General features: G+C 52.1%; 2 protein-coding genes across 2 annotated transcripts; one reads left to right on the top strand and one right to left on the bottom strand.

Annotated features, from left to right (window-relative positions):
* Positions 1-11,241: 11,241 nt before the first annotated feature.
* Positions 11,242-12,165, top strand: LOC135577928 (olfactory receptor 14J1-like). Its single transcript, XM_065048054.1, has one exon. It carries the CDS (start codon positions 11,242-11,244, stop codon positions 12,163-12,165), a length of 924 nt encoding a protein of 307 aa, XP_064904126.1.
* Positions 12,166-20,251: 8,086 nt separating this feature from the next.
* On the bottom strand, positions 20,252-21,166 carry LOC135577927 (olfactory receptor 14J1-like). The gene has a single exon (XM_065048053.1). The coding sequence runs from the start codon at positions 21,164-21,166 to the stop codon at positions 20,252-20,254; it is 915 nt and encodes a 304-aa protein (XP_064904125.1).
* Between the last annotated feature and the right edge of the window lie 2,039 nt (positions 21,167-23,205).

The raw sequence follows: 23,205 nt of genomic DNA, 5'->3' as shown, positions 1-23,205 counted from the left end.
ACTGCTGAGAGCAGAGGGATCCACCTCAGACCATGACAGGTCTCACCCTTTCCTAAGGTCTCAGCACCCAACGTTTACCCCAGTGCACACACAGCTCATTCCCCAGCCCCACAAACTGCATTGCCCACAGCCCACAGGTCAGAGCAAAGCTGGGACACGTGTGCCCATGGACACACCTGCAGGAAAGGACCCACAAGATCAGGCTGTGACTCTGCAGCTGAAACTGCCATCCCCAGAGAGCCTGACAGCAAGAACAAGATCCCAACAGCAGTGACCCAGAGCAGGGGAGCAAGAAGGAAAATGCGGTGAGGGTGGGTGTGAGAGAGGCCAGGGCAGAGGCAGCCGGGCACACAGACAGCGTCACCCTTCCCCAGCTGTGCAGCCACCTCCCAGACACCAACACTGCCGGGCAGCTGCTCTCAGCCCCTGTGCTCTGCAGAGGAACTGGAGCTCTGGCTGCACAGGAGCTGCTTCATGCCTTGGAGCCCCCGGCCCTGAGGGCAGAGGCTTTGCTGGGTGGGACAGGAGGCCAGGGGGCTGCTCACAGGAGGGATCTGCACTGCAGGGGGTCACAGGGACTTTTCTCTGTTCTCCCTCCCGTAACCATTCCGGGTTTGGTTTCCTCTCATTTCTGATCATTTCCCTGCTGCCTGGAGATTCTCCCCTGGGAGGTGTTTCCCTGTCCATGTCTCTTCCCTGTCAGTGCTCACAGACCATCCCACCCTCTGTGCCCTCCCCCTGGCCCTACAGATCCTGCCTGTTCACAGGGCACTGCCTGGGGGCATCTTCCTGTTTGCAGGCTGGAAAACAGGACAGGCCAGACTAAGGCTGACGGGTCCAGCCAAGGTGATGCAGGTGCTGTGCACAGGCAGAGGGGTGGGGAAGGGATGTCATGAGCCTTCTGGCAGATGGACTGATCACTCAGAGTTGCAGTTCAGGAGTCTCAGTGACTTGTTTAAGCATGAGAGCTCATTTTCATTTTATCCTTTCCTGCACCCCCCAGCCCTTGGGAGAGGAAACTGAAAAGACAGGCTCAGGAAAGCTCCTTATCTGTCTGGCAATCCTTGCATTGATCTTCTCCTTGAGGCATCCCCTTGGAATAATGCTGGGGGTGATCTGGATGTGTGAACAACCCTGACCCACACAGCACCCTCTCCACAGCAGATGCACCTTTCTTGCCCAATAGGGTTTGCTCCTCCACCACATCTTCTCCCCTCAGTGTTGTTGGGCTCTCCCAGGCAGGCTGAGCGCTGACCCTGGCAGGCGGCAGAGTCCCTGCCCGGCACAGCCCTGGGGTGCAGGGACCCTGCTCTGCAGGACAGCCCTGAGCACCCCTGCCTGCACATTTACATTTACACCCCACAGCCACCCTGGGGAGAACACAGCATTCACGTCTTGTCACTCTGACAGTGCAGAAGGCAATCCCTTCTCTGCAGCACATCCTCTCCTCTGATATCTGAGAGCTGTACTTACATCTCTCGCAGGCTCTGCAATGTGACAGCTTTCTGAGATCCTACCATGACTTGCAGATGTAATGCCCTGTAGCCACAGGCTTCATATCTGAGAGGATTTCATTTCCAGTGAACTCTCAGCATCCTCCCAGCCCAGACTGCGTTTCCCTCTCTGTGCCTGTCTCCTGTACCCTCGGTGCTGCAGGCAGAGCCCTCAGCCCTGCTGCGTGTGCAGAGGAGCTGATCCTGGGCAGAGCTGTCTCTCTGCAGCGCTGCCGCTGCCATGAGCTCCCTGTGTCCCAGGAGCCCAGCCCAGCTCAGCAGCACAGGAGCAGCCCTTGATGTCCCTTTCTCTGTCCCCTCTGGGCTCCTCCAGGTGTCCCTGGGGCTCCAGTGGCACATCCTTTGAAACAACCTGAAGTAATCAGTGATGTTGATTCTCTCTCCTCTGCAGAGACACATCATTGTGTTCTTTGTATTAAACAATGAATTAGTATGAGAATCAACTTTTCTTCTCAAGAAGTCAAACTCAGATTCAAACTCCAAAGTTTATTGTAAGGTTTATGGTGGGGCTGTGCAAGGCCAAGGGCAGGACTATGGTCCCACACCTCCCAGGTTCCTGGCTGGGGACAAGGCGGGTTTGGAGCTCATTGACAACATTTCCTGACACGGGTGACTGAGGAGTCAGTGGGGTGAGGTGCCCTGTGGGACTTCACACTTACAAACCAGAAAGAGTTGGTCAGGATGGAACAGTCAGGGATGGAAAGTGGAGCTGAGGCTCCTGGGAGATGAGAACAAGGCCAAGAGCAGGATTTCAGGAGAGCAAGCTTTGGCCTGCTGAGGGACCTGCTTGGGTCCTATGGGATATGACCTTGGTGTCTGCAGAGCTTTTCTCTCCCATCTCCTCCCTCCTCTCTCCCACCTGCTGTTGTGCAGCGTTTTTTACCCTTTCTCAAATACAATATCCCAGAGGTGCTACCAGCATCACTGAGTGGCTCAGATTTGGCAAGAAGTGGGTCCATCTTGGAGCAGCTGAAATCGGCTCTGTCTGACATTGGTCAAACTCCTGTTGTCTTCTCAGAGAGGTGACAACTGTAGCACACCCACACCTACCCCCAGTTCCAAGAGTTTGTCATGTAAACCCAATAGAGAGTGACAATGTGTTGGGTGTTACAAACTACATGATCGTGTAGAAGAAATGGACAAGATCTTCTGTCAGCAACTCAAGGAGGAAGTCACCAGTCAATGAGCAGGTTCCTATGGGGAACTGTAATTGCTCTGACATTAACTGGCCTAGCAAAGTGGCAAGTGCCATCAGTCCAAAGGATCTTGGGCCAACTGCTTAATGTGTCTGCATTGTGGGCCAACAAGAGTGATGCTCACCTCAATCTGTAACTGGGAAACAAGGAAGAACTGGTGAGGGATGTGAACATCAGTGTCCACCTTGGCTGTCGTGACCAGGACACAGAGGGGTCCCAGGCACCAGAGGGGAGGGAGGAAGGCCAGCAGCAGAGCACAGGCTGGTGGGCTCCAGAGGAGAAGACTTGGACATACTGGGGGATGGTGGGCAAATTGGTGACATGGAAGTAGGTCTGAAGGGTGAAGGACCTCAGGAAATCTGATCAGCCTTACAGAACAGCCTGCTCCAAGCACAAGAATGATCTCTTCAAATACCTTTGAAAAGAACCATTTATCTCTTGAGACTGTCTGCCTGCACTGTTGGACCTCCAGGGCACAAAGGCAGCACAGAGGAGGTGGGGGCAGGTGAAGCTGCAGAGGAGGAATTTAGAAACCTTGTCCATGGATGTGGGGATGATGCCAAAGCTGCCCTGGACTTGATACCTGCACGGGAAGGGCAGCAAGATGAGCTGACGGAGCTTCACTTGCAGTAGAAGAATAGACAGGGTGATCATGGGCCTGCTGCTCAACTTCATAAGAGTAGAATCAGATGGGACTGAGGTTCTTCATGGCTTCTTTGCCTCCATCTTCACCAGCAAGGTCTCCTGGACTTTGTTCCTGAAGGCAGGAGTCTGGAGAACACCCAGCAGTGGATGGGGCTCAAGCCAGGGGTGACCTGAGCAAACTCAGACACCATTACAGAACAGGAGATGGGTCACTTGACCAGCTCCTGAACACAAGTATCGCTGTGCTGTGGCACCTGAGATTGCCAGGAACACCCACCTCTTGGTCCAGAGGAGTGTGACTCCTCTTGAGGTGTCCTTGCCTGTCTCCTCACTCACATGGTGATTTAGGCACCCACTTTTCTGACATATTCAGTGTCTGTCAGGAGCCGCTCCACATCAATGTGAACTGAAGGCTGCTGATAACACCTGTTCTGGAAAGGGACGGAAGGGAGAGCAGGGTATGAAATAGAATAAATTTGGTTTTATTGCTATTTATTATGGAAATGCTCTGTGTTTGGCTATTCCTGAAATCTCCCTAATCATCCACACCAGACTTGAAGCCTTTAGGAAAATGATGCACAGAGCCTTGGCTTGTAATGATGTTAATGAGCCCTCTGGTGCCATAATCCAGAACTGCAGCTACTGGAACAATGAACAAACCTCTAATGAAGTGAAAGGCAGAAGCAAACCCCAAGTTTCTGAGGGTGTTTGGACCCCATGAAGAGCCATCACTGACACAGCTGTGAAGGAAACAACCAGTGCAGGTCCCTGTCCCTGGAGGCTGCTGAAGGAAAGACTTGGAGACACTGGTTACAAGTGGTGAGGGCCATGTGGAGGTGGCTCTGGTGCCATGTCAGCCCTTGATGCTTGTTCATCACCAGAATGGCTGAGCCCTGACCCCTGGGACCTGGTAGATCTTTCTCCAATGTTTTTCAAGGCTTTTCCTGTGGTCAGTGTGAGTGTTTTGTGTTTTGGGGTGGGTTTTATGTCAAGTGCTGTTGCTTTAACTGCAAGGTTCTGGTTTTCTGTGGAGTTGGAAATGCCTGTGAGCAAATCACAACTCATCCAGCTTCTTTCATACACCTGGCAATGGTCACCAATCACCTCAATGTGCCTGTCTCACACTTGCTTGAATCCTCTATTTGGATCCATAGCCATCACTCCAGGAGGTTCATGGATCCACCAGGCTCACGGATGATTCCTGAGGACCATCCAAGTGTGGGCAGTGTAAGAGAGGAGCAGAGCAGGGTCAGCTCATGGGCCATGACTGAGCACAGCCACCCCAGCAGCAGCCGTTCCCCATCTCCCAGGCACAGCCATGCCCACAGCATGCAAATGGCACTGCCATACATGATTAGCCCAAGAGAGGCCTTTCTTCCTTCCGTATTCCCAGGAAAATCTTCCTCCTGTTCCTCCTCCACCTGCAGACATCAACTGCTTTCCATTTCTGGGCTCAGACATGGCTGGAAGGGTTCACTGAAGCCATCAGCCATCCCATTGCTTCTCCCTGACATGCCCTGACCCTCTCCCACACCTACAATGGCCAATCACGGCTGCTCAGGCCTCCCGCTCTTCAGAAGAGGCCTCGAGATTCTTGGTTCTTCCTGGTGTTTATTATAAACTTCCTCACTCTCTCCAGATTTCATGATGAGCTTTCTTGTCCATAACAGCCCCTTTATGACCATGTCTTACTAAATGGTTGTGTTTGTATGATCATTTGTGCAGAAAGGGCAGTCACAGGACAGCACCCAATATGTCAAACTGATGCTGAAATGCCATAAAGCCCTGACGAGTTCCCCCTGTGTCTGTGTCTCTCCTGGAAGGAGTCTGTCCCGAGAGGGGGATCCAGCTCCTGCCACTCTCTGCAGAGGCACATGAGCAGTGTCCATCACCTGGGGACACAAAGGGTGACGTTTGCCAGACACCCTTCATCTGAACCACTTAGATGTGTGCTTGTGGATGAGGTATGGAGCCATACAGTGCAAATACCTATTTAATTGTCATTGCCAGAAAGGCTACCACAGATGCAGAGTACTATTTTATAGATATGTCAATAGAAGCGTATACGACTGACATTCCTAGACAAATTACACAAACACCTAAAGGATTATTCATGCCTTTTAACATGATTATCCTCAGAAGCCCCACCAGCTTTCATCTCAGGAAATGGGATCCAGAGTCCAAGGGCAGGATGGTTTGGGGTCTGTGCTGGGATCTGGAAACTGAAACGTGCTCCCATCTCCCAGCCGCCTGCCCTCCTCAGTGAGGGTGTGAGACATTCTGCCAGCGAGGGCTGAACTCACAGCCATGACCAGTATCTTATGTCCAACTGCAGCCAGTGGTGTCCTGCCAGCTCAGGATTGGAGCTTCCGTTGCTGGAGGTGGTTAAAAGATGTGGAGTTGTGGCGCTTTGGGATATGGTTTAGTGGTGGACTGGGCAGTGTTTGATTTACGGTTGGACCCCATGTTCTTAAGGGTCTTTTCCAGCCTAAATGATTCTCTGATTCTATGATTTGGGTTGAAACCATTTCAGTTCCATCACCTCCAGCTTCCCTCAGAGGCTGCTGTTGTGTGGCACAACTGTCCTGGCTCTCCAGGCAGGTTGGGCACTGGGTTGGTGTCTGCATTGGCAGTTTTCCCCTTCCTGGGGTAAGAGGCTGTTGATTAGAGACAGTTGTAGAGATTTGGGTCACAGGGGTTTGCAGCAATCCTGTCAAACTCTGAGCAGGATGAGCTTTGGAGCCCAGGAACAATGGAGATGCTCTGAAGGATGTTTGTGAACAGTGGTACTGTCACTGATAACAGTAACAGGGAACTCCTCATTCTCACTGATGATCATGATGACCTAAATCTCTTTAATTTCAGTCCGAACAGTCATTCTTGCTTTTCTAAGCATCTACTACACCTCAGTAGTTGTGTCTTCAAAGAAGCTCTTAGAACAATGCTTTTTCTCTCACTTCTTTTTTGTTTTAATCATTTAAAGAATACACCTCTTGGACAGAATTACCCCAAAATTGTCCTTCTTTCATTATTTTTCTACTTTTTAATTATTTCTTATGTGGTGTGATGTGGAGGTTGCATAGGAGAATAGTTTCTTTTTGAGACAAAGAAGGCCAATGAACAGATCCCAGGTCAGTGCAAAGGCCCAAAGGAAGCCAGAATCTTTATGTGTGTGCACTGACACACACTGTCACCTGCATTTCCAGTCTCTGCAGTCCCAACCGTGCAGCAGAGTCTGGAGTTCTGAGCTCCCTTCATCTGCCCTGCGTGACACGTGTAAAATGGAACTACCCCAGTGCAATGGCTGGTTTTGATTCTCTTCACAGCCTGAAGCACCACATGGGTCAGGAGACAAGCCAGGATACCCAACCAGGACTCACACGCTCTGCTCTTACAGTTCAGGTGTTCCCGGGAATCTCAGCAGACATGTCACGCTGATATCTGGGTGCAAGGAGCTGGTCAAGCGTCTCATCTCCATTTCTGTAACGGTGGCTTTGCTGCCTGGCTGATGTGCAGACTCTGTAAATGGATGCTGACACCTCTTGAAAAACATGCTCTGAAAGGATTAACAAGGAGGGTTGTTCTTTCTGCAAGGGCATTAGGAGAGCAAAAAAGACCCTGGATTGGGGCAAATGAAGAGGAATGCAAAAGTTGTGGTCAGGACTGTTTGGAGGCACTTGTAAAGCAGCCCTGCACATGTAAATTATTCCTTTGGTCAGGGAGAACCTGAGAGCTGTCCCTAAATTGAAAACATGAAGGGGAAGGAAGGACAGTGCCATTCAGGCTCAAAGGGACCTTGGGAGGCGTCTTGACCAACCTCCTGCACACAGCAGGGTCAGACCAGATTACTCAGGGCTTTATCCAGACACATCTTGGTCACTTTCTGGGACAGAGTGGGTGCGCACTCCTGGGAAACAGCTTCCAGTGCTTGACTGTCCTCAGGACTGGAAAGTTTCTCCCTTTCTACAGCACCTTTCCAAGCCCAACCATCCAGATTGTTTTTACTCATCTACTTGCACACTGACACAGACCATAATATCCTACCTTGGACACAAGAATATTGCAGGGGATGACACTGAATGTCTTGCTGACTTCCAGGTAACAGACCACCAATGTTCTCTCCACATCCACAACCCTGTCCGTTCCTGACAGAAAGCAAAGAGTATGGACAGGCACAACCTTCCCTGGGTAAACCCCGTCACCTTCTCTTCCAGACACCCAGCAATGGGGTCCCAGTGGACATGTTCTGGGGCACAGCCCTTAGTTCCCCTGCTCACCCACTGGCCATTTTGAAAAGTGCACACACTGTGTGAGAGCTGCCAGTGGTCAGGGAGTCCCCCCAGTCTCCATGAGCTTTCCAAGACGGTGGAGAGTGGCTTCACTGTGACATCGTCCTGCTGTCCCAGCTCCTGGGATGCTGCCCCTGCTGTCCCATAGACTGGAAAGGATTGTGTTAGTTCCAGTGACCCTTGACTTGATCCCCATGCACTGCTGGTTGTTCTGACTCCAGCCACAGAGATTTCAGAGACCTTGCTGGTGAAGAGGGAGAACGAGAGGACACAGGGATTCTCACCTCTTATTATATTCATTAGTGTCCACACAGTGTCTTTGTTTTTCCTTTAACTGTTCCTGCAGTAGGAACAGCTCATTATGGGGCCCTTCAATTGCCTTACAGGTCTAGACTGAGTTCTGATCTGGACTGTTGCTGTGCTTGGAGGCTGCTGTCCTTGCAGACCAGATGAACTCACACCTGCCACCCTGCCTGGCAGTTCATTCCATCCGTGTCACAGCTCTGTCTGCAGCACTGACAGCTCCAGCTCCCCAGTCAGGTCCCTGGCTGAGGACATTGCCTCACATCTGGGCTGAACCACCCCAGCTGTGGCACCAGCCCAGCTCTGACCTGCCACAAGAAACCTGGTACCAAGTGTCCAAGAACCCATGTGTGCAAAGGCTTTGAATCAGAGCACAGACATGACATGGCCAGAGACTGATGAATGTCTCTCTAGACCTAGGAGTGTAAAAGCAGAACAAAATGCCTAAGTTCATTCAACTGAAGATATTCCTCCCCTAGCCTGGAGAAATTAGATCCTTTGCTGTAACATTCCTGGTGTCCTGTCTAATGATGGGACAAGAAAGATGGTTGTCATACCAATTTATTTTTTAACATGAAAAATACAATGCTGGAAAGAAGTGTCTCTTCAGAGGAGAGAGAATCAACATCACTGATTACTTCAACTTCGAAGTTGTGCCACTGGAGCCCCAGGGAGACCTGGATGTGCCCAGAGGGGACAGAGAAAGGGACATCAAGGGCTGCTCCTGTGCTGCTGAGCTGGGCTGGGCTCCTGGGACACAGGGAGCTCATGGCAGCGGCAGCGCTGCAGAGAGACAGCTCTGCCCAGGAGCAGCTCCTCTGCACACGCAGCAGGGCTGAGGGCTCTGCCTGCAGCACCGAGGGCACAGGAGCCAGGCACAGAGAGGGGAAAGGCAATGTGGGCTGGTTGGTTGCTGAGGATTCAATGAGACAAATCACAGTTCTAACACGGTAAGTGTCTGGCTGTAGGACAATGCAGCTGCATTTCCAGGAGGGAGACCCTAAGCTGGTACATTCCACAATTTACAGGATCTGTCAGGTCTATCTCACAGTATCTCTGTTGTAGAGGAGAAGAACACACTCCAGAGCAGGGCTTCTCTGCTGCACTGTCACAGGAACAGGGAATGACGACAACTTCTGCTGAGCATGACTACAGGGGGAGCACCCAGGGGTGCCCAGGGCTGTCCTGCAGAGCAGGGTCCCTGCACCCCAGGGCTGTGCCGGGCAGGGACTCTGCCGCCTGCCAGGGTCAGCGCTCAGCCTGCCCGGGAGATCCCAACAACACTGAGGGGAGAAGATGTGGTGGAGGAGCAAACCCTATTGGGCAAGAAAGGTGCCTCTGCTGTGGAGAGGGTGCTGTGTGGGTCAGGGTTGCTCACACATCCAGATCACCCCCTGCATTTTTCCAAGTGGATGCCTCAAGGAGAAGATCAATGCAAGGATTACCAGACAGAGAAGAAGCTTTCCTGACCCTGTCTTTTCAGTTTCCTCTCCCAAGGGGTGGGGGGTACAGGAAAGGATAAAATGAAAATGAGCTCTCATGCTTAAACAAGTCACTGAGACTCCTGAACTGCAACTGTGAGTGATCAGTACATCTGCCAGAAGGCTCATGACATCCCTTCCCCACCCCTCTGCCTGTGCACAGCACCTGCATCACCTTGGCTGGACCCGTCAGCCTTAGTCTGACCTGTCCTGTTTTCCAGCCTGCAGACAGGAAGATGCCCCCAGGCAGTGCCCTGTGAACAGGCAGGATCTGTAGGGCCAGGGGGAGGGCACAGAGGGTGGGATGGTCTGTGAGCACTGACAGGGAAGAGACATGGACAGGGAAACACCTCCCAGGGGAGAATCTCCATGCAGCAGGGAAATGATCAGAAAGGAGAGGAAACCAAACCCGGAATGGTTATGGGAGGGAGAACAGAGAAAAGTGCCTGTGATCCCCTGCAGTGCAGATCCCTCCTGTGAGCAGCCCCCTGGGCTCCTGTCCCACCCAGCAAAGCCTCTGCCCTCAGGGCCGGGGGCTCCAAGGCATGAAGCAGCTCCTGTGCAGCCAGAGCTCCAGTTCCTCTGCAGAGCACAGGGGCTGAGAGCAGCTGCCCGGCAGTGTTGGTGTCTGGGAGGTGCTGCACAGCTGGGGAAGGGTGACGCTGTCTGAGTGCCCGGCTGCCTCTGCCCTGGCCTCTCTCACACCCACCCTCACCGCATTCTCCTTCTTGCTCCCCTGCTCTGGGTCACTGCTGTTGGGATCTTGTTCTTGCTGTCAGGCTCTCTGGGGATGGCAGTTTCAGCTGCAGAGTCACAGCCTGATCTTGTGGGTCCTTTCCTGCAGGTGTGTCCATGGGCACACGTGTCCCAGCTTTGCTCTGACCTGTGGGCTGTGGGCAATGCAGTCTGTGGGGCTGGGGAATGAGCTGAGTCTCCCTCAATCAAATGCCATCATCAGGACTGTTGATTGTCTCCTTGACTTTTCTTTCCAAGCTGTGAGCTTCCCTCCAGGATGTAAACCTGTCCTATAGCATCTCTGTGTTATCTGAAAGCCCCATGGAGATGCACAGAGATGCTGTGACAGAGAAACTGCTTTTGGGTTTGTGAAATTAGCTCTGTGTGTCCTGGGCTCAATGTGGGGTGCTGAGACCTTAGGGAAGGCTGACACATGTCATGGTCTGAGGTGGATCCCTCTGCTCTCAGCAGTGCCTGGTGGCTTTTCAGGGTAACATGGGAGTGTGATCAGCCTCCATCTCAGAAAGGTGCCAGCCCAGGGCAGCTGGAGCAAGACAGAGGGACAGAGCAGCTGCCCTCACTCTGCACTGACCCACAGGCATCCTCTGGTCTCGCAGGACTCGCTCTGTTCTCCCTGAGTGCAGCAGAAATGCTGAGGGTTTCTGACACCCAACAACACTCCCCTGGGTGGGAGGGCAGAAGGAGCTGTAGAAACCCCAAACCTCTCAAAGTCAGTTTCTCAGGCCTGGGGGTACAGATGCTGACAGTCCCTTCTGCACCAGGAGCGGTTCCAGCTGACAAAGCTGAACCCCAGGACTGGCCCCTGCCCACCCGATCACACAGGGCCAGGCTGACTCCTCAGGAGCCCCTGGGCAGAGACCCTGCTCTTCATTGCACACTCATCAAGCACCAACGAGGGCTCAGCCAGGACGTTCTCCTGGAAAAAGAAAAGTGTCTCTTTGTGTGACAGGGTGGGAGGGTCTGTGGGAAATGGTTTTGATGATTCCCAGAGAAGTCTCATCTAAAGCTTCACTATCTTTTCCTCCTATGACAGGTTTCCCATGACCATCAGCAGCAAATGTCCAACAGCAGCTCCATCACCCAGTTCTTCCTCCTGCCGTTCACAGACACACGGGAGCTGCAGCTCTTGCACTTCTGGCTCTTCCTGGGCATCTACCTGGCTGCCCTCCTGGGCAACGGCCTCATCATCACCACCATAGCCTGGGACCAGCACCTCCACACCCCCATGTACTTCTTCCTGCTCAACCTCGCCCTCATTGACCTGGGCTCCATCTCCACCATTCTCCCCAAGTCCATGGACAACTCCCTCTGGAACACCAGCGCCATCTCATACTTGGGATGTGCGGCACAGCTCTTTTTGTTTGTCTTCTTAATCACAGCAGAGTATTGTCTCCTCACCGTCATGTCCTATGACCGCTATGTTGCCATCTGCAAACCCCTGCACTACGGGACCCTCCTGGGCAGCAGAGCTTGTGTCCACATGGCAGCAGCTGCCTGGGCCACTGGGTTTCTCAATGCTCTGCTGCACACGGCCAATACATTTTCACTGCCCCTGTGCAAGGGCAATGCCCTGGGCCAGTTCTTCTGTGAAATCCCCCAGATCCTCAAGCTCTCCTGCTCACACTCCTACCTCAGGGAACTTGGGCTTCTTTTGTTTAGTGGATCTTTAGTTTTTATGTGTTTCATTTTTATTGTGGTGTCCTATGTGCAGATCTTGAGGGCCGTGCTGAGGATCCCCTCTGAGCAGGGACGGCACAAAGCCTTTTCCACCTGCCTCCCTCACCTGGCTGTCATCTCTCTGTTTGCCAGCACCTCCTTTTTTGCCTACCTGAAGCCCCCATCCATCTCTTCCCCATCCTTGGACCTGCTGGTGTCTGTTCTATACTCGCTGATACCTCCAACATTGAACCCCCTCATCTACAGCATGAGGAACAGGGAGCTCAAGGATGCCCTGAGGAAACTAATGGAGGGATGCATTTGAAAAATAATAAAGTGTTCATCATCTTCTCTTTAACAAATAACAGTTTTAATGTAACGCATTAGAGGCCCAGACTTGTGTGTGTGTGTGTGTTGGTGGTGTTTATTTTTTAATAAATCATGATATTTTTGTCATCCCCTTTCTAATTCATTGTCAGATTTTTTTCAAACCCACTGGCTGTATAAATATGGACCCATGCTCTCTGTGTATTAAAACAAAATAAAGGGCTCTGCAGTGATTTTTTTTTCACTGATATTCTTCCTCCAAGGCCTGTTTGGAGCTGCAGGGACAGGTCCTGTGTACATGGGAGAAGGGGAAAAGAGTCCAGCGTGGCAGCCCTGCCAGGGAGCAGCAGCGCTTGTTCTTCCAGAGCTGTTCTGGTTCCACTCCCTCACTCTCCTTCTCATCCCTGGTGTTGGTGCAAGGCCTGAGTGCTCTGGCAGCTTGGTCACCGTCCTGCTGTGTGTCAGTGCTGTGAGCGCAGGCAGGGACAGGCAATGGGCACTGCTCTGACAGAACTGGCCTCACAACAGCCTTTCCAGATAGAAAGGTGAACTCCTCACCTCAGGGCCTGAAGATTTGGCTCTTCCTACAAACCTTCTCTCAAACATATGAGCAAGAAAATGGTCACAGATAAAACCAGCAGTGTACAGCTGAACAGTGTGTGTGTGCAGGGCTGGCACACAGCAGTGTCCTCTCACAGCCAGGCTCCTGCCAGAGACCTGCAGGACCAGCAGAGCAGGGGCTGGGCTGTGTCCAGGTTTACTGGACACCCTGGGCAAGCTGCACTGAGGGCATCCTCATGGACTGGCCCATTACAACCACCATTTCCAGCCCTGGTCTCATACACCAGCTTAGAGCTCTTTGTCCCTCCACAGACAGACACTGAAAGAGTAGTTCAGCAGACCATGTTTGCATTGTAGTGATGAGATATAAGCATGCACATCGTGCACGTGAGGTGACATGAACCTGAGTGAGCACAAACGTCATCAGCTATTCCTTGGGGCTTGCGGGACAGACAGTTTGTTCAGGTCACACCATTTTGGGACTAATATCCCATAGGAAACTACCAGAATGCAGCACTGGGATGTGGTTCTTTTTACCAACGTCCATTGCTAATGATGAGGGACATCAAAGATGAGTGCAGAACACAACAACACCACTGGGCAGAGGTGCCTCCCATCATTTGGGAAGAGGAAGAGAAGGCCAGAGAGACACTGTGATTCCTGCCTCTATGTGTAAAAGGGAAACTGTCTGTCCCTGAATATCTCAATGTGTTTTAAGAGTCCACAGGGCCAGCTCAGATGTGGACACCTGACAGAACCCTGATATTTTTCTGTGTGACTCCAGGGACAAACCCCAGTGGCACAGTGAGATTCATCTCAGCTGCCTTGGACAGGCTCATTGCAGATGTCCCTATTTGCTACCTCTCCTTTGCCATCTCCATCACATGCTGTTCTACACAGTCCTACACCTGCCCCTCTTTCCCTGTGGGAAATTCTGGATTGTGGTCTCAGAAGTGCCAGAGTGATCAGAGAGGTTCAGAGGTCCATCAGACAGTCAGACGTCAAACCCATCTTCAGGAATGGCAGGAAGGAGAACTGGGAGAATGACAAGATGCTCAGCCTACGTCTGTCCCTGGGAGGGTGACAGGTTACATTCTTCTGCAGGCATCTCCAGGCAGTCGAAGGACAAGGAAGGGATTGTTGAACCCAAATGGGCAGGGGAAAGAAAGGCATATTGAGTACATGGAGTTTTGCAAGGCCCCAGACATGGTCTCCTGTGGTGCCTTAGAGCAGATTGGTGAGATCTGGGATGCAGATGTGGATGTTGTGATGGGTGGGGAGTTGGCAGCGTGACCAAACCCAAACATCATCAGTGGTACAAAGTCCTGTGTTTATCCAGTTACAAGCGTCATCCCTCAGTGATGAGTGCTTGGGCCAACACTGTCCAGCGGCTTTATTCTGCCTTTTCATTATGTCATGGAGCACATTTTCAGCTCCTTTGTGGATGATGCAAAGCTGGGCAGAGGCCTAGAACAACCTCATCTGGTGGACCTTGCCTTGAGCAGGAGAGGGAGACAAGATGATGTTCAGGGCTCTCTTCACACCTGAGTTATTCTATGGTTCAATTATTCTATGGGGTGGGTCAGTGGCACATGAGGAAAAGGTTCTTCCCCCAGAGGTGCTGGACACTGAACAGGCTCCCCAGGGAGGTGCCACAGCCCCAACATGACAGTGTTCAAGAAGAGACTGGACAACGTCCTCAGACACACGGGGTGACCTGTGGGGTGTCCTGTGCAGGGACAGGAGTTGGACTCCGTGATCCTTGTAGGTCCTTCCAACTCAGGAGATTTTACAATTCTATTAAATACTTGGTCAATACTTGTATTTATTGTACAGATGAGATGTAAACACACACATCATGTGCATGTCCACAGTGTGCATGTGGTGAGATGAACCCAAGCGAGCACAAATGCTATCAGCTGTTCCTTGCAGTGCCATAAAGGCCAGTGGGACAGAGATGGTGTTCAGGGGTCTCTTCCAACCTGCGTTATTGTAGGATTCCATTATTATTTTCTTTGAAGAACTCTTTTAAGACAAAAGAAGAAGAAAAAAAAGGCAGAGGCAGAAGCAGAGATATAAAATGCACCAGAGTAAATACAGCAGCTCCTCTGAGGAACGTTTCTCCACTCAGACCCTTGATAGGAAATCTATTAGATACATTTGATGAAAGCAGCTCAGTTTGATCTGCTCACACACTGGACCACAAGGAGGGTGATGGTGGGTACGATGTCGTGTGGTCACTTGTGTCTCAGGAACTCATAGTCCAGTAGGGAGCCAATGGCTGTGGAGGGGACTGTGAGGTCACTTCTGCCTCTGCAGGGGATTGGCCAACAGCAGGAACAGGGCTGGGAAAGGACTGTGAGGTCACACACACGAGACGAGCAATCGGGCCCAATCAGCATGGCTGGATGAAAGGCAGGTCCTGCTTGACCACCCTGATCTCTTCTGTGACAAGGTGACCGGCTGAGCAGATGAGGGAAAGTCTGTCGTGGGGAGTGAATCCGCCACACGGGCTGTGGGTGTTGTGTCCTTAGACTGCAGTAAAGCCTTTGACACCGTGTCCCACAGCATCTCCTGGAGAAGCTGCAGCTCGTGGCCTGGATGGTGTATGTGCGATGGAGGGCTGGACCAAAAGAATTGTGGTGAACAGAAACAAATCCAGTTGGCATCTGGTCACAAGTGGTGTCCCCAGGGCTCAGTATTTGACTCAGTTCTGTTTAAGCTTTATCAGTGATGTGGATGAGGGGATCGAGTGCACCCTCATTAAGTTTGCAGATGACACCAGGTTGGGTGGGAGTGTTGATCTGCTGGAGGGTAGGAAGGCCATGCAGGGGGATCTGGACCCGCTGGATCATTGGGCTGAGGCCATTTGTATGAGGTTTGACCAGACCAAGGGCCGGGTCCTGCACTTGGGTCACAACAACCCAAGGCTCAGGGAAGAGTGGCTGGAACATTGCCTGGTGGAAAGGGATCAGGGGGTGTTGATCGACAGCAGCTGAACATGAGCCTGTGTGTGCCCAGGTGGCCAAAAGGGCCACCAGCATCCTGGCTTGTATCAGGAATGGTGTGGCCAGCAGGACTAGCGTGATTGTGCCACTGTTCTCAGTGCTGATGAGGTCACATCTTGAATCCTGTGTTCAGGTTTGGGCCCTTCATCATAAGAAGGACATTGAGGCACTAGAGAGAGTGCAGAGGAGGGAACGGAGCTGGTGAGGGTCTGGAGCACAAGTGTGATGAGGAGCAGGTGAGGGAACTGGTGGGTTCAGCCTGGAGAACAGGAGGCTGAGGGGAGACCTTCTCGCTGTCCAAACTGCCTGAAAGGAGGTTGAACATGGAGGGTGTTGGTCTCTTCTCCCAAGTAGCAAGTGATAGGATGAGAGGAAATGGCCTCAAATTGTGCCAGGGGAGGTTTAGATTGGATATTACAAAAAAATTCTTCCTGGAAAGGGTTGTCAGGCATTGGAACAGGCAGCTCAGGGCAGTGGTGGAGTCACCATTCCTGCAGGGGTTTATAAGATGTTTAGACGAGGTTCTTAGGGACACGGTTTAGTTCTAGATTTAGGTTGTGGTTGGACTCAATGCTCCTGAGGGTCTCTTCCAACTGAAATAATTCTATGATTCTCTATTATCAACTGGAATATTCTTCTATCACATCTTCCAAGTGCTCCTCACATATCTGCCTCTTAACCTACAGTCCTGAAACTTAGCTAATTAGATGCACAAGTGTTGAATACTAATTGTAAATGAGGAAAGCACCATCGCTCTATCAGTCTGGTCTGATACCTGCCCGTCCCAGGCAAACACCTCAGGTACACGGGGCCTCTCGAGGTTTGCACTGGGTGCTCAGAGTGAGACCATGGAGCTCAGCCCGAAAACCTGAGAACGCCCCTCAAAAGTTAAAAACCAAACCAAACCAGCAACAAAAAGAACAAAAACACCTACACTCTTTTTTTTTTTTTTTTTTAATCAGATGAAATAATTCAATATTTCTAATAAAATGTCTGTGGAATTTCTATCCTGCCAAAATATGAATTTTCAGAATGTGTACGGACTGTGGGAGATGAAACGTTGGCCTTTCCCTGTGCTTGCAGTGCCAGGACTCTGTCTATCACTACGTGTATTTAATCCCCTGCACATCCAGGAGTTTCCACCTGTCCTTACCCAGCTCCCCAAGTCTGAACTCATCTCCTCAGAAGCCTGTCTGGACATTTGCACTTTCCATCGCTCCCCAGAGGTTCTTCACCTCTCACTCTTGGCTCATTCAGAGCCTCTCAGCTCTCACTCTGCTTGGAGCTTCAGGCAGGTCAAGTCTTTCAGCAGTTGCTCTCCTACTCCCTACAGGCAACTCTTGAGCTATGGCAATGGACCTCGCTGGAAACTACTTAATTTAACCACAGAACTGAGAAACATCATTAAGTTCTATTGTGTTTTCTTTTTTCTTTTTCCTTTTTGTTTCCTCTAATTAAAAATTCCCTGGTGCCTGTTTACATCCAGTTCTCTAAGGAAACATGAAGCAATCCTGCATAGAAGCTGTAACAATCAGTGCAAACTTCAGTGCAGAATCTGATGTAAAGAAATGTGCTGGAAATCCCAGGGGCCAATGAGCAGAACAGGGAGTTTGGGGAGCTGGTTATAGATTTCCTGCTAACAGTTTGAGCAGAGAAACATTCTTCACAGAACCGCTCTGTTTATTTGACACCTTTGAGGTCTCCTCCTCTGCCTGTATTTTTGTTTTCTTGTTCCTCCACCTCTTCCTTCTTCCAAAACCTTTCAAGGGAAAGATTCCTGGAATCACAGAGCAACTCAGGTGTGAATATCATCTTGTCTCACTGTCCTGCTCAGGGCAGGGTGACCCAGGTGAGCTTGTCCAAGGCCTCTGCCCAGCTTTGCACCATCCACTAAGGAGCTGAAGGTTCACTGTGTCACATCATACAGGGGGAGAACAGAGACGTTCAACAGTGTTGGCCCAAGTGCTGGTCCCTGAGGGATCCCACTGGTAACTGGCTCTGTGGGCACTTTGTACCACTGGTGACATTTGGGCTTCATCATCCAGCCAACTTCCCACCAAACATCCACTTCTTTAGCACAGAAAGCACCAATCGCATTATAAGGACACCACAGGAAACCATGTCTGACACCTTGTGAAATTCCATGTGTACAATGTGCCCTTCTTTCCCTGCACATTTGGGTTCAGCAATCCCTTCCTTGTTTTCCAAGTGTCTGGACATGGCTGCAGGAAGACTTGTCCCATTCCCTTCCCAGGGATGGAGCTGGGCTGAGTAGCCTGTAATTCTGACAATTCTCATTCCTGCCCTTCTTGAAGGCAGGTTTGACAACTGCCTTTTCCAAGGACCTCAGGACCTCTCTGATGGCTCTGGCATGTTTGAGACCACAATCCAGAGTCATGGGTAAGGACGGTGTAGCAAACAGGAGCAGGTGAGATTGATCTGCCGGGGCCAGTGGGGTTTGTTCCTGGAGTCACACACAGAAATGTCAGTGTCTGTCAGGCATCCATGTCTGAGCTGACCTCATGGATTCCTTATGCACCCAGGGATGCTCAGAGACAGAGTCTGTTCCTTTCACACACAGAGGCAGGAGTCACAGTGTCCCTCTGGCCTCCTGAGGGAGGCACCTCAGCCCTGTGGTGTGTCACCCTGCTCTGCACTCACCTGAGATGTCCCACGTTATGGGGAATGGACATGGGGACATTGGTTAAAGGAAGCACAGCCCAGTGCTGCATTTAGTTTCCGTGTGAGGTTCCTCCCAATGTAAAATGACCTTGGGACGCTGTCTGTCCCACAGGCCTTCATAGATGTCCTGAGCTGGAAGGGCCCCACAAGGACCATGGAGTCCAACTCCTGTCCTTACACAGGACACCTCACAGGTCACCCTGTGTGTCTAAGAACATTGTCCAGTCTCTTCTTGAACACGGTCAGGTTGGGGCCGTGACACCTCCCTGGGGAGCCTGTTCAGTGTCCAGCACCTCTGGGTGAAGAACCTTTTCCTCATGTCTGACCCCTGGCACATCTTCATGCCGTTCCCTTGGGTTCTGTAATTGGTCACCAGAGACAAGAGAGAAGAGCTCAGCTCCCTTCTGAGGAACCTGCAGCCCCATGAGCTCTGCCCTCAGTCACATTTTCTCCAGGCTGAGCAAACCCAGGGACTTCAGCTTTTCCTAATACAGCTTTTCCTCCAAACCCTTCACCAACTTCATAGCATCTTCTGGGCACTCTCCAGTAGCCTTATCTTCTTTTACCCTGTGTCCCCAGCCCTGCACACAGTGAATGCTGCAGGTGAGGCCGCCCCAGCACAGAGCAGCGCGGGACAATCCCCTCCCTGCCCGGCTGGCCGTGCTGTGGTGGCTGCACCCAGAACACGGTCCCTCTTGGCTCCAGGGACATTGGTGGCTCATGTTCAACTTGCTGTTGACCAGACCCTCAGATCCCTCTCTGCAGAGCTGCTCTTCAGCATCTCATCTCCCAGTCTGTAGGTACAGACAGGGTTGACGTGTCCCAGGTGCAAAATGGCACCCCAGAATACCTGACAGCATTGGCGCTCACTTCGGTTCATCTCACCTCACATACATGATGTTCACGCTCACTTCTCATCTGTACAATGCAAACATGGACTTCTGACCTACTCATTCAGTGTCTTTTCAGGTAAGGACAAAGAACATCTCTGAACTGGGGCGAGAGGTCCGGGCTGGAAATGAAGGCTGTGAGGGATTAGTCCATGATGATTGGGGCAGATTTGATGGGGTGTCCAGTGCACACGGGCACAGCCCAGCCCCTGCTCTGCTGGTCCTGCAGGTCTCTGGCAGGAGCCTGGCTGTGAGAGGACACTGCTGTGTGCCAGCCCCGCACACACATGCTGTGCAGCTGTACAATGGTGTTTCATATATAGGTCACTTTCTTGGGCATGTTCTTGAGAGAATCTTTGTAAGAAGAACTAAACCTTCAGGCCCTGCCCTGAGACGATCACCTTTCTATCTGGAAAGGCTGTTGTGAGGCCAGCTCTGTCACAGCAGTGCCCATTGCCTGTCCCTGCCTGCGCTCACAGCACTGACACACAGCAGGACGGTGACCAAGCTGCCAGAGCACTCAGGCCTTGCACCAACACCAGGGATGAGAAGGAGAGTGTGGGAGTGGAACCAGAACAGCTCTGGAAGAACAAGCGCTGCTGCTCCCTGGCAGGGCTGCCAGGATGGACTCTTTTACCCTTCACCCATCATAGGAACTGTCCCTGAACGTGCAAAAAGGCCTTGCAGGAAGGATATAGTGAAAAACAAGTCACTACAAGAATCTTTATTTTGGTTAGAGACAAGAAGTGTACTGTTTCTCATTTAAACAGCCAGTGGCTATAAAAGAAAAGCAGACAGTGGATTAAAAAGGGGCTGAAAATATCATCGCAATAAGAAAACAACAAATAACAATAGAAAATCCAGATGACAGGTTGAGCCTGTAATTAGCTACATTAAAACTCCTGTGTAGAAGCAGATGGGCAGTTTATTGCTTCAGAAAGCACTAAGATATGATTTTCCTCAGGGCATCCTTGATCTCCTGGCTCCTCATGCTGTAGATGAGGGGGTTCACTGCTGGAGGCACCACCGAGTACAGAACAGACACCAGCAGGTCCACGGATGGGAAGGAGATGGAGGGGGGCTTCAGGTAGGCAAACATGGCAGTGCTGACAAACAGGGAGACCACGGCCAGGTGAGGGAGGCAGGTGGAAAAGGCTTTGTGCCGTCCCTGCTCAGAGGGGATCCTCAGCACAGCCATGAAGATCTGCACATAGGACACCACAATGAACACAAAACATATAAAAGCTGAACAGGCACTGACCACAAGAAGCCCAAGTTCCCTGAGGTAGGAGTGTGAGCAGGAGAGCTTGAGGATCTGGGGGATTTCACAGAAGAACTGGCCCAGGGCATTGCCCTTGCACAGGGGCAGTGAAAATGTATTGGCCGTGTGCAGCAGAGCATTGAGAAACCCAGTGGCCCAGGCAGCTGCTGCCATGTGGACACAAGCTCTGCTGCCCAGGAGGGTCCCGTAGTGCAGGGGTTTGCAGATGGCAACGTAGCGGTCGTACGACATGACGGTGAGAAGAGAATACTCTGAAACAAGCAAGAAACAAAAAAAGAAGACCTGTGCAGCACATCCTGCGTAGGAAATGACCTTGGAATCCCAAAGAGAATTAGCCATGGATTTGGGGACAATGGTGGAGATGAAGCCCAGGTCGAGGAGGGCGAGGTTGAGCAGGAAGAAGTACATGGGGGTGTGGAGGTGCTGGTCCCAGGCTATGGTGGTGATGATGAGGCCGTTGCCCAGGAGGGCAGCCAGGTAGATGCCCAGGAAGAGCCAGAAGTGCAAGAGCTGCAGCTCCCGTGTGTCTGTGAACGGCAGGAGGAGGAACTGGGTGATGGAGCTGCTGTTGGACATTTGCTTTTCCTGAGCATGGGGCGCTGTAATGAGGAAAAAAAGAAGTGCCTGTGGGTCAGTGCAGAGTGAGGGCAGCTGCTCTGTCCCTCTGTCTTGCTCCAGCTGCCCTGGGCTGGCACCTTTCTGAGATGGGGGCTGATCACACTCCCATGTCACCCTGAAAAGCCACCAGGCACTGCTGAGAGCAGAGGGATCCACCTCAGACCATGACAGGTCTCACCCTTTCCTAAGGTCTCAGCACCCAACGTTTAGCCCAGGACACACACAGCTCATTCCCCAGCCCCACAGACTGCATTGCCCACAGCCCACAGGTCAGAGCAAAGCTGGGACACGTGGGCCCATGGACACACCTGCAGAAAAGGACCCACAAGATCAGGCTGTGACTCTGCAGCTGAAACTGCCATCCCCAGAGAGCCTGACAGCAAGAACAAGATCCCAACAGCAGTGACCCAGAGCAGGGGAGCAAGAAGGAAAATGCGGTGAGGGTGGGTGTGAGAGAGGCCAGGGCAGAGGCAGCCGGGCACGCAGACAGCGTCACCCTTCCCCAGCTGTGCAGCCACCTCCCAGACACCAACACTGCCGGGCAGCTGCTCTCAGCCCCTGTGCTCTGCAGAGGAACTGGAGCTCTGGCTGCACAGGAGCTGCTTCATGCCTTGGAGCCCCCGGCCCTGAGGGCAGAGGCTTTGCTGGGTGGGATAGGAGGCCAGGGGGCTGCTCACAGGAGGGATCTGCACTGCAGGGGATCACAGGACTTTTCTCTGTTCTCCCTCCCATAACCATTCCGGGTTTGGTTTCCTCTCATTTCTGATCATTTCCCTGCTGCCTGGAGATTCTCCCCTGGGAGGTGTTTCCCTGTCCATGTCTCTTCCCTGTCAGTGCTCACAGACCATCCCACCCTCTGTGCCCTCCCCCTGGCCCTACAGATCCTGCCTGTTCACAGGGCACTGCCTGGGGGCATCTTCCTGTTTGCAGGCTGGAAAACAGGACAGGTCAGACTAAGGCTGACGGGTCCAGCCAAGGTGATGCAGGTGCTGTGCACAGGCAGAGGGGTGGGGAAGGGATGTCATGAGCCTTCTGGCAGATGTACTGATCACTCAGAGCTGCAGTTCAGGAGTCTCAGTGACTTGTTTAAGCATGAGAGCTCATGTTCATTTTATCCTTTCCTGCACCCCCCACCCCTTGGGAGAGGAAACTGAAAAGACAGGCTCAGGAAAGCTCCTTATCTGTCTGGCAATCCTTGCATTGATCTTCTCCTTGAGGCATCCACTTGGAAAAATGCTGGGGCTGATCTGGATGTGTGAGCAACCCTGACCCACACAGCACCCTCTCCACAGCAGAGGCACCTTTCTTGCCCAATAGGGTTTGCTCCTTCCACCACATCTTCTCCCCTCAGTGTTGCTGGGATCTCCCGGGCAGGCTGAGCGCTGACCCTGGCAGGCGGCAGAGTCCCTGCCCGGCACAGCCCTGGGGTGCAGGGACCCTGCTCTGCAGGACAGCCCTGGGCACCCCAGGGTGCTCCCCCTGTAGTCATGCTCAGCAGAAGTTGTCGTCATTCCCTGTTCCTGTGACAGTGCAGCAGAGAAGCCCTGCTCTGGAGTGTGTTCTTATCCTCTACAACAGAGATACTGTGAGAGAGACCTGACAGATCCTGTAAATTGTGGAATGTACCAGCTTAAGGTCTCCCTCCAGGAAATTCAGCTGCATTGTCCTACAGCCAGAGACTTACCGTGTTAGAACTGTGATTTGTCTCATTGAATCCTCAGCAAACAACCACCCCACATTGCCTTTCCCCTCTCTGTGCCTGGCACCTGTGCCCTCGGTGCTGCAGGCAGAGCCCTCAGCCCTGCTGCGTGTGCAGAGGAGCTGCTCCTGGGCAGAGCTGTCTCTCTGCAGCGCTGCCGCTGCCATGAGCTCCCTGTGTCCCAGGAGCTCAGCCCAGCTCAGCAGCACAGGAGCAGCACATGATGTCCCTTTCTTTGTCCCCTCTGGGCTCCTCCAGGTGTCTCTGGGGCTCCAGGGGCACAACTTTGAAGCTGAAG

This window comes from Columba livia, unplaced genomic scaffold, assembly GCF_036013475.1.
Source record: "Columba livia isolate bColLiv1 breed racing homer unplaced genomic scaffold, bColLiv1.pat.W.v2 Scaffold_194, whole genome shotgun sequence".
Taxonomy (NCBI): Eukaryota; Metazoa; Chordata; class Aves; order Columbiformes; family Columbidae; genus Columba; species Columba livia.
Note: the sequence above shows the minus strand (reverse complement) of the source record. Positions and strands in the feature narration are given on the sequence as shown.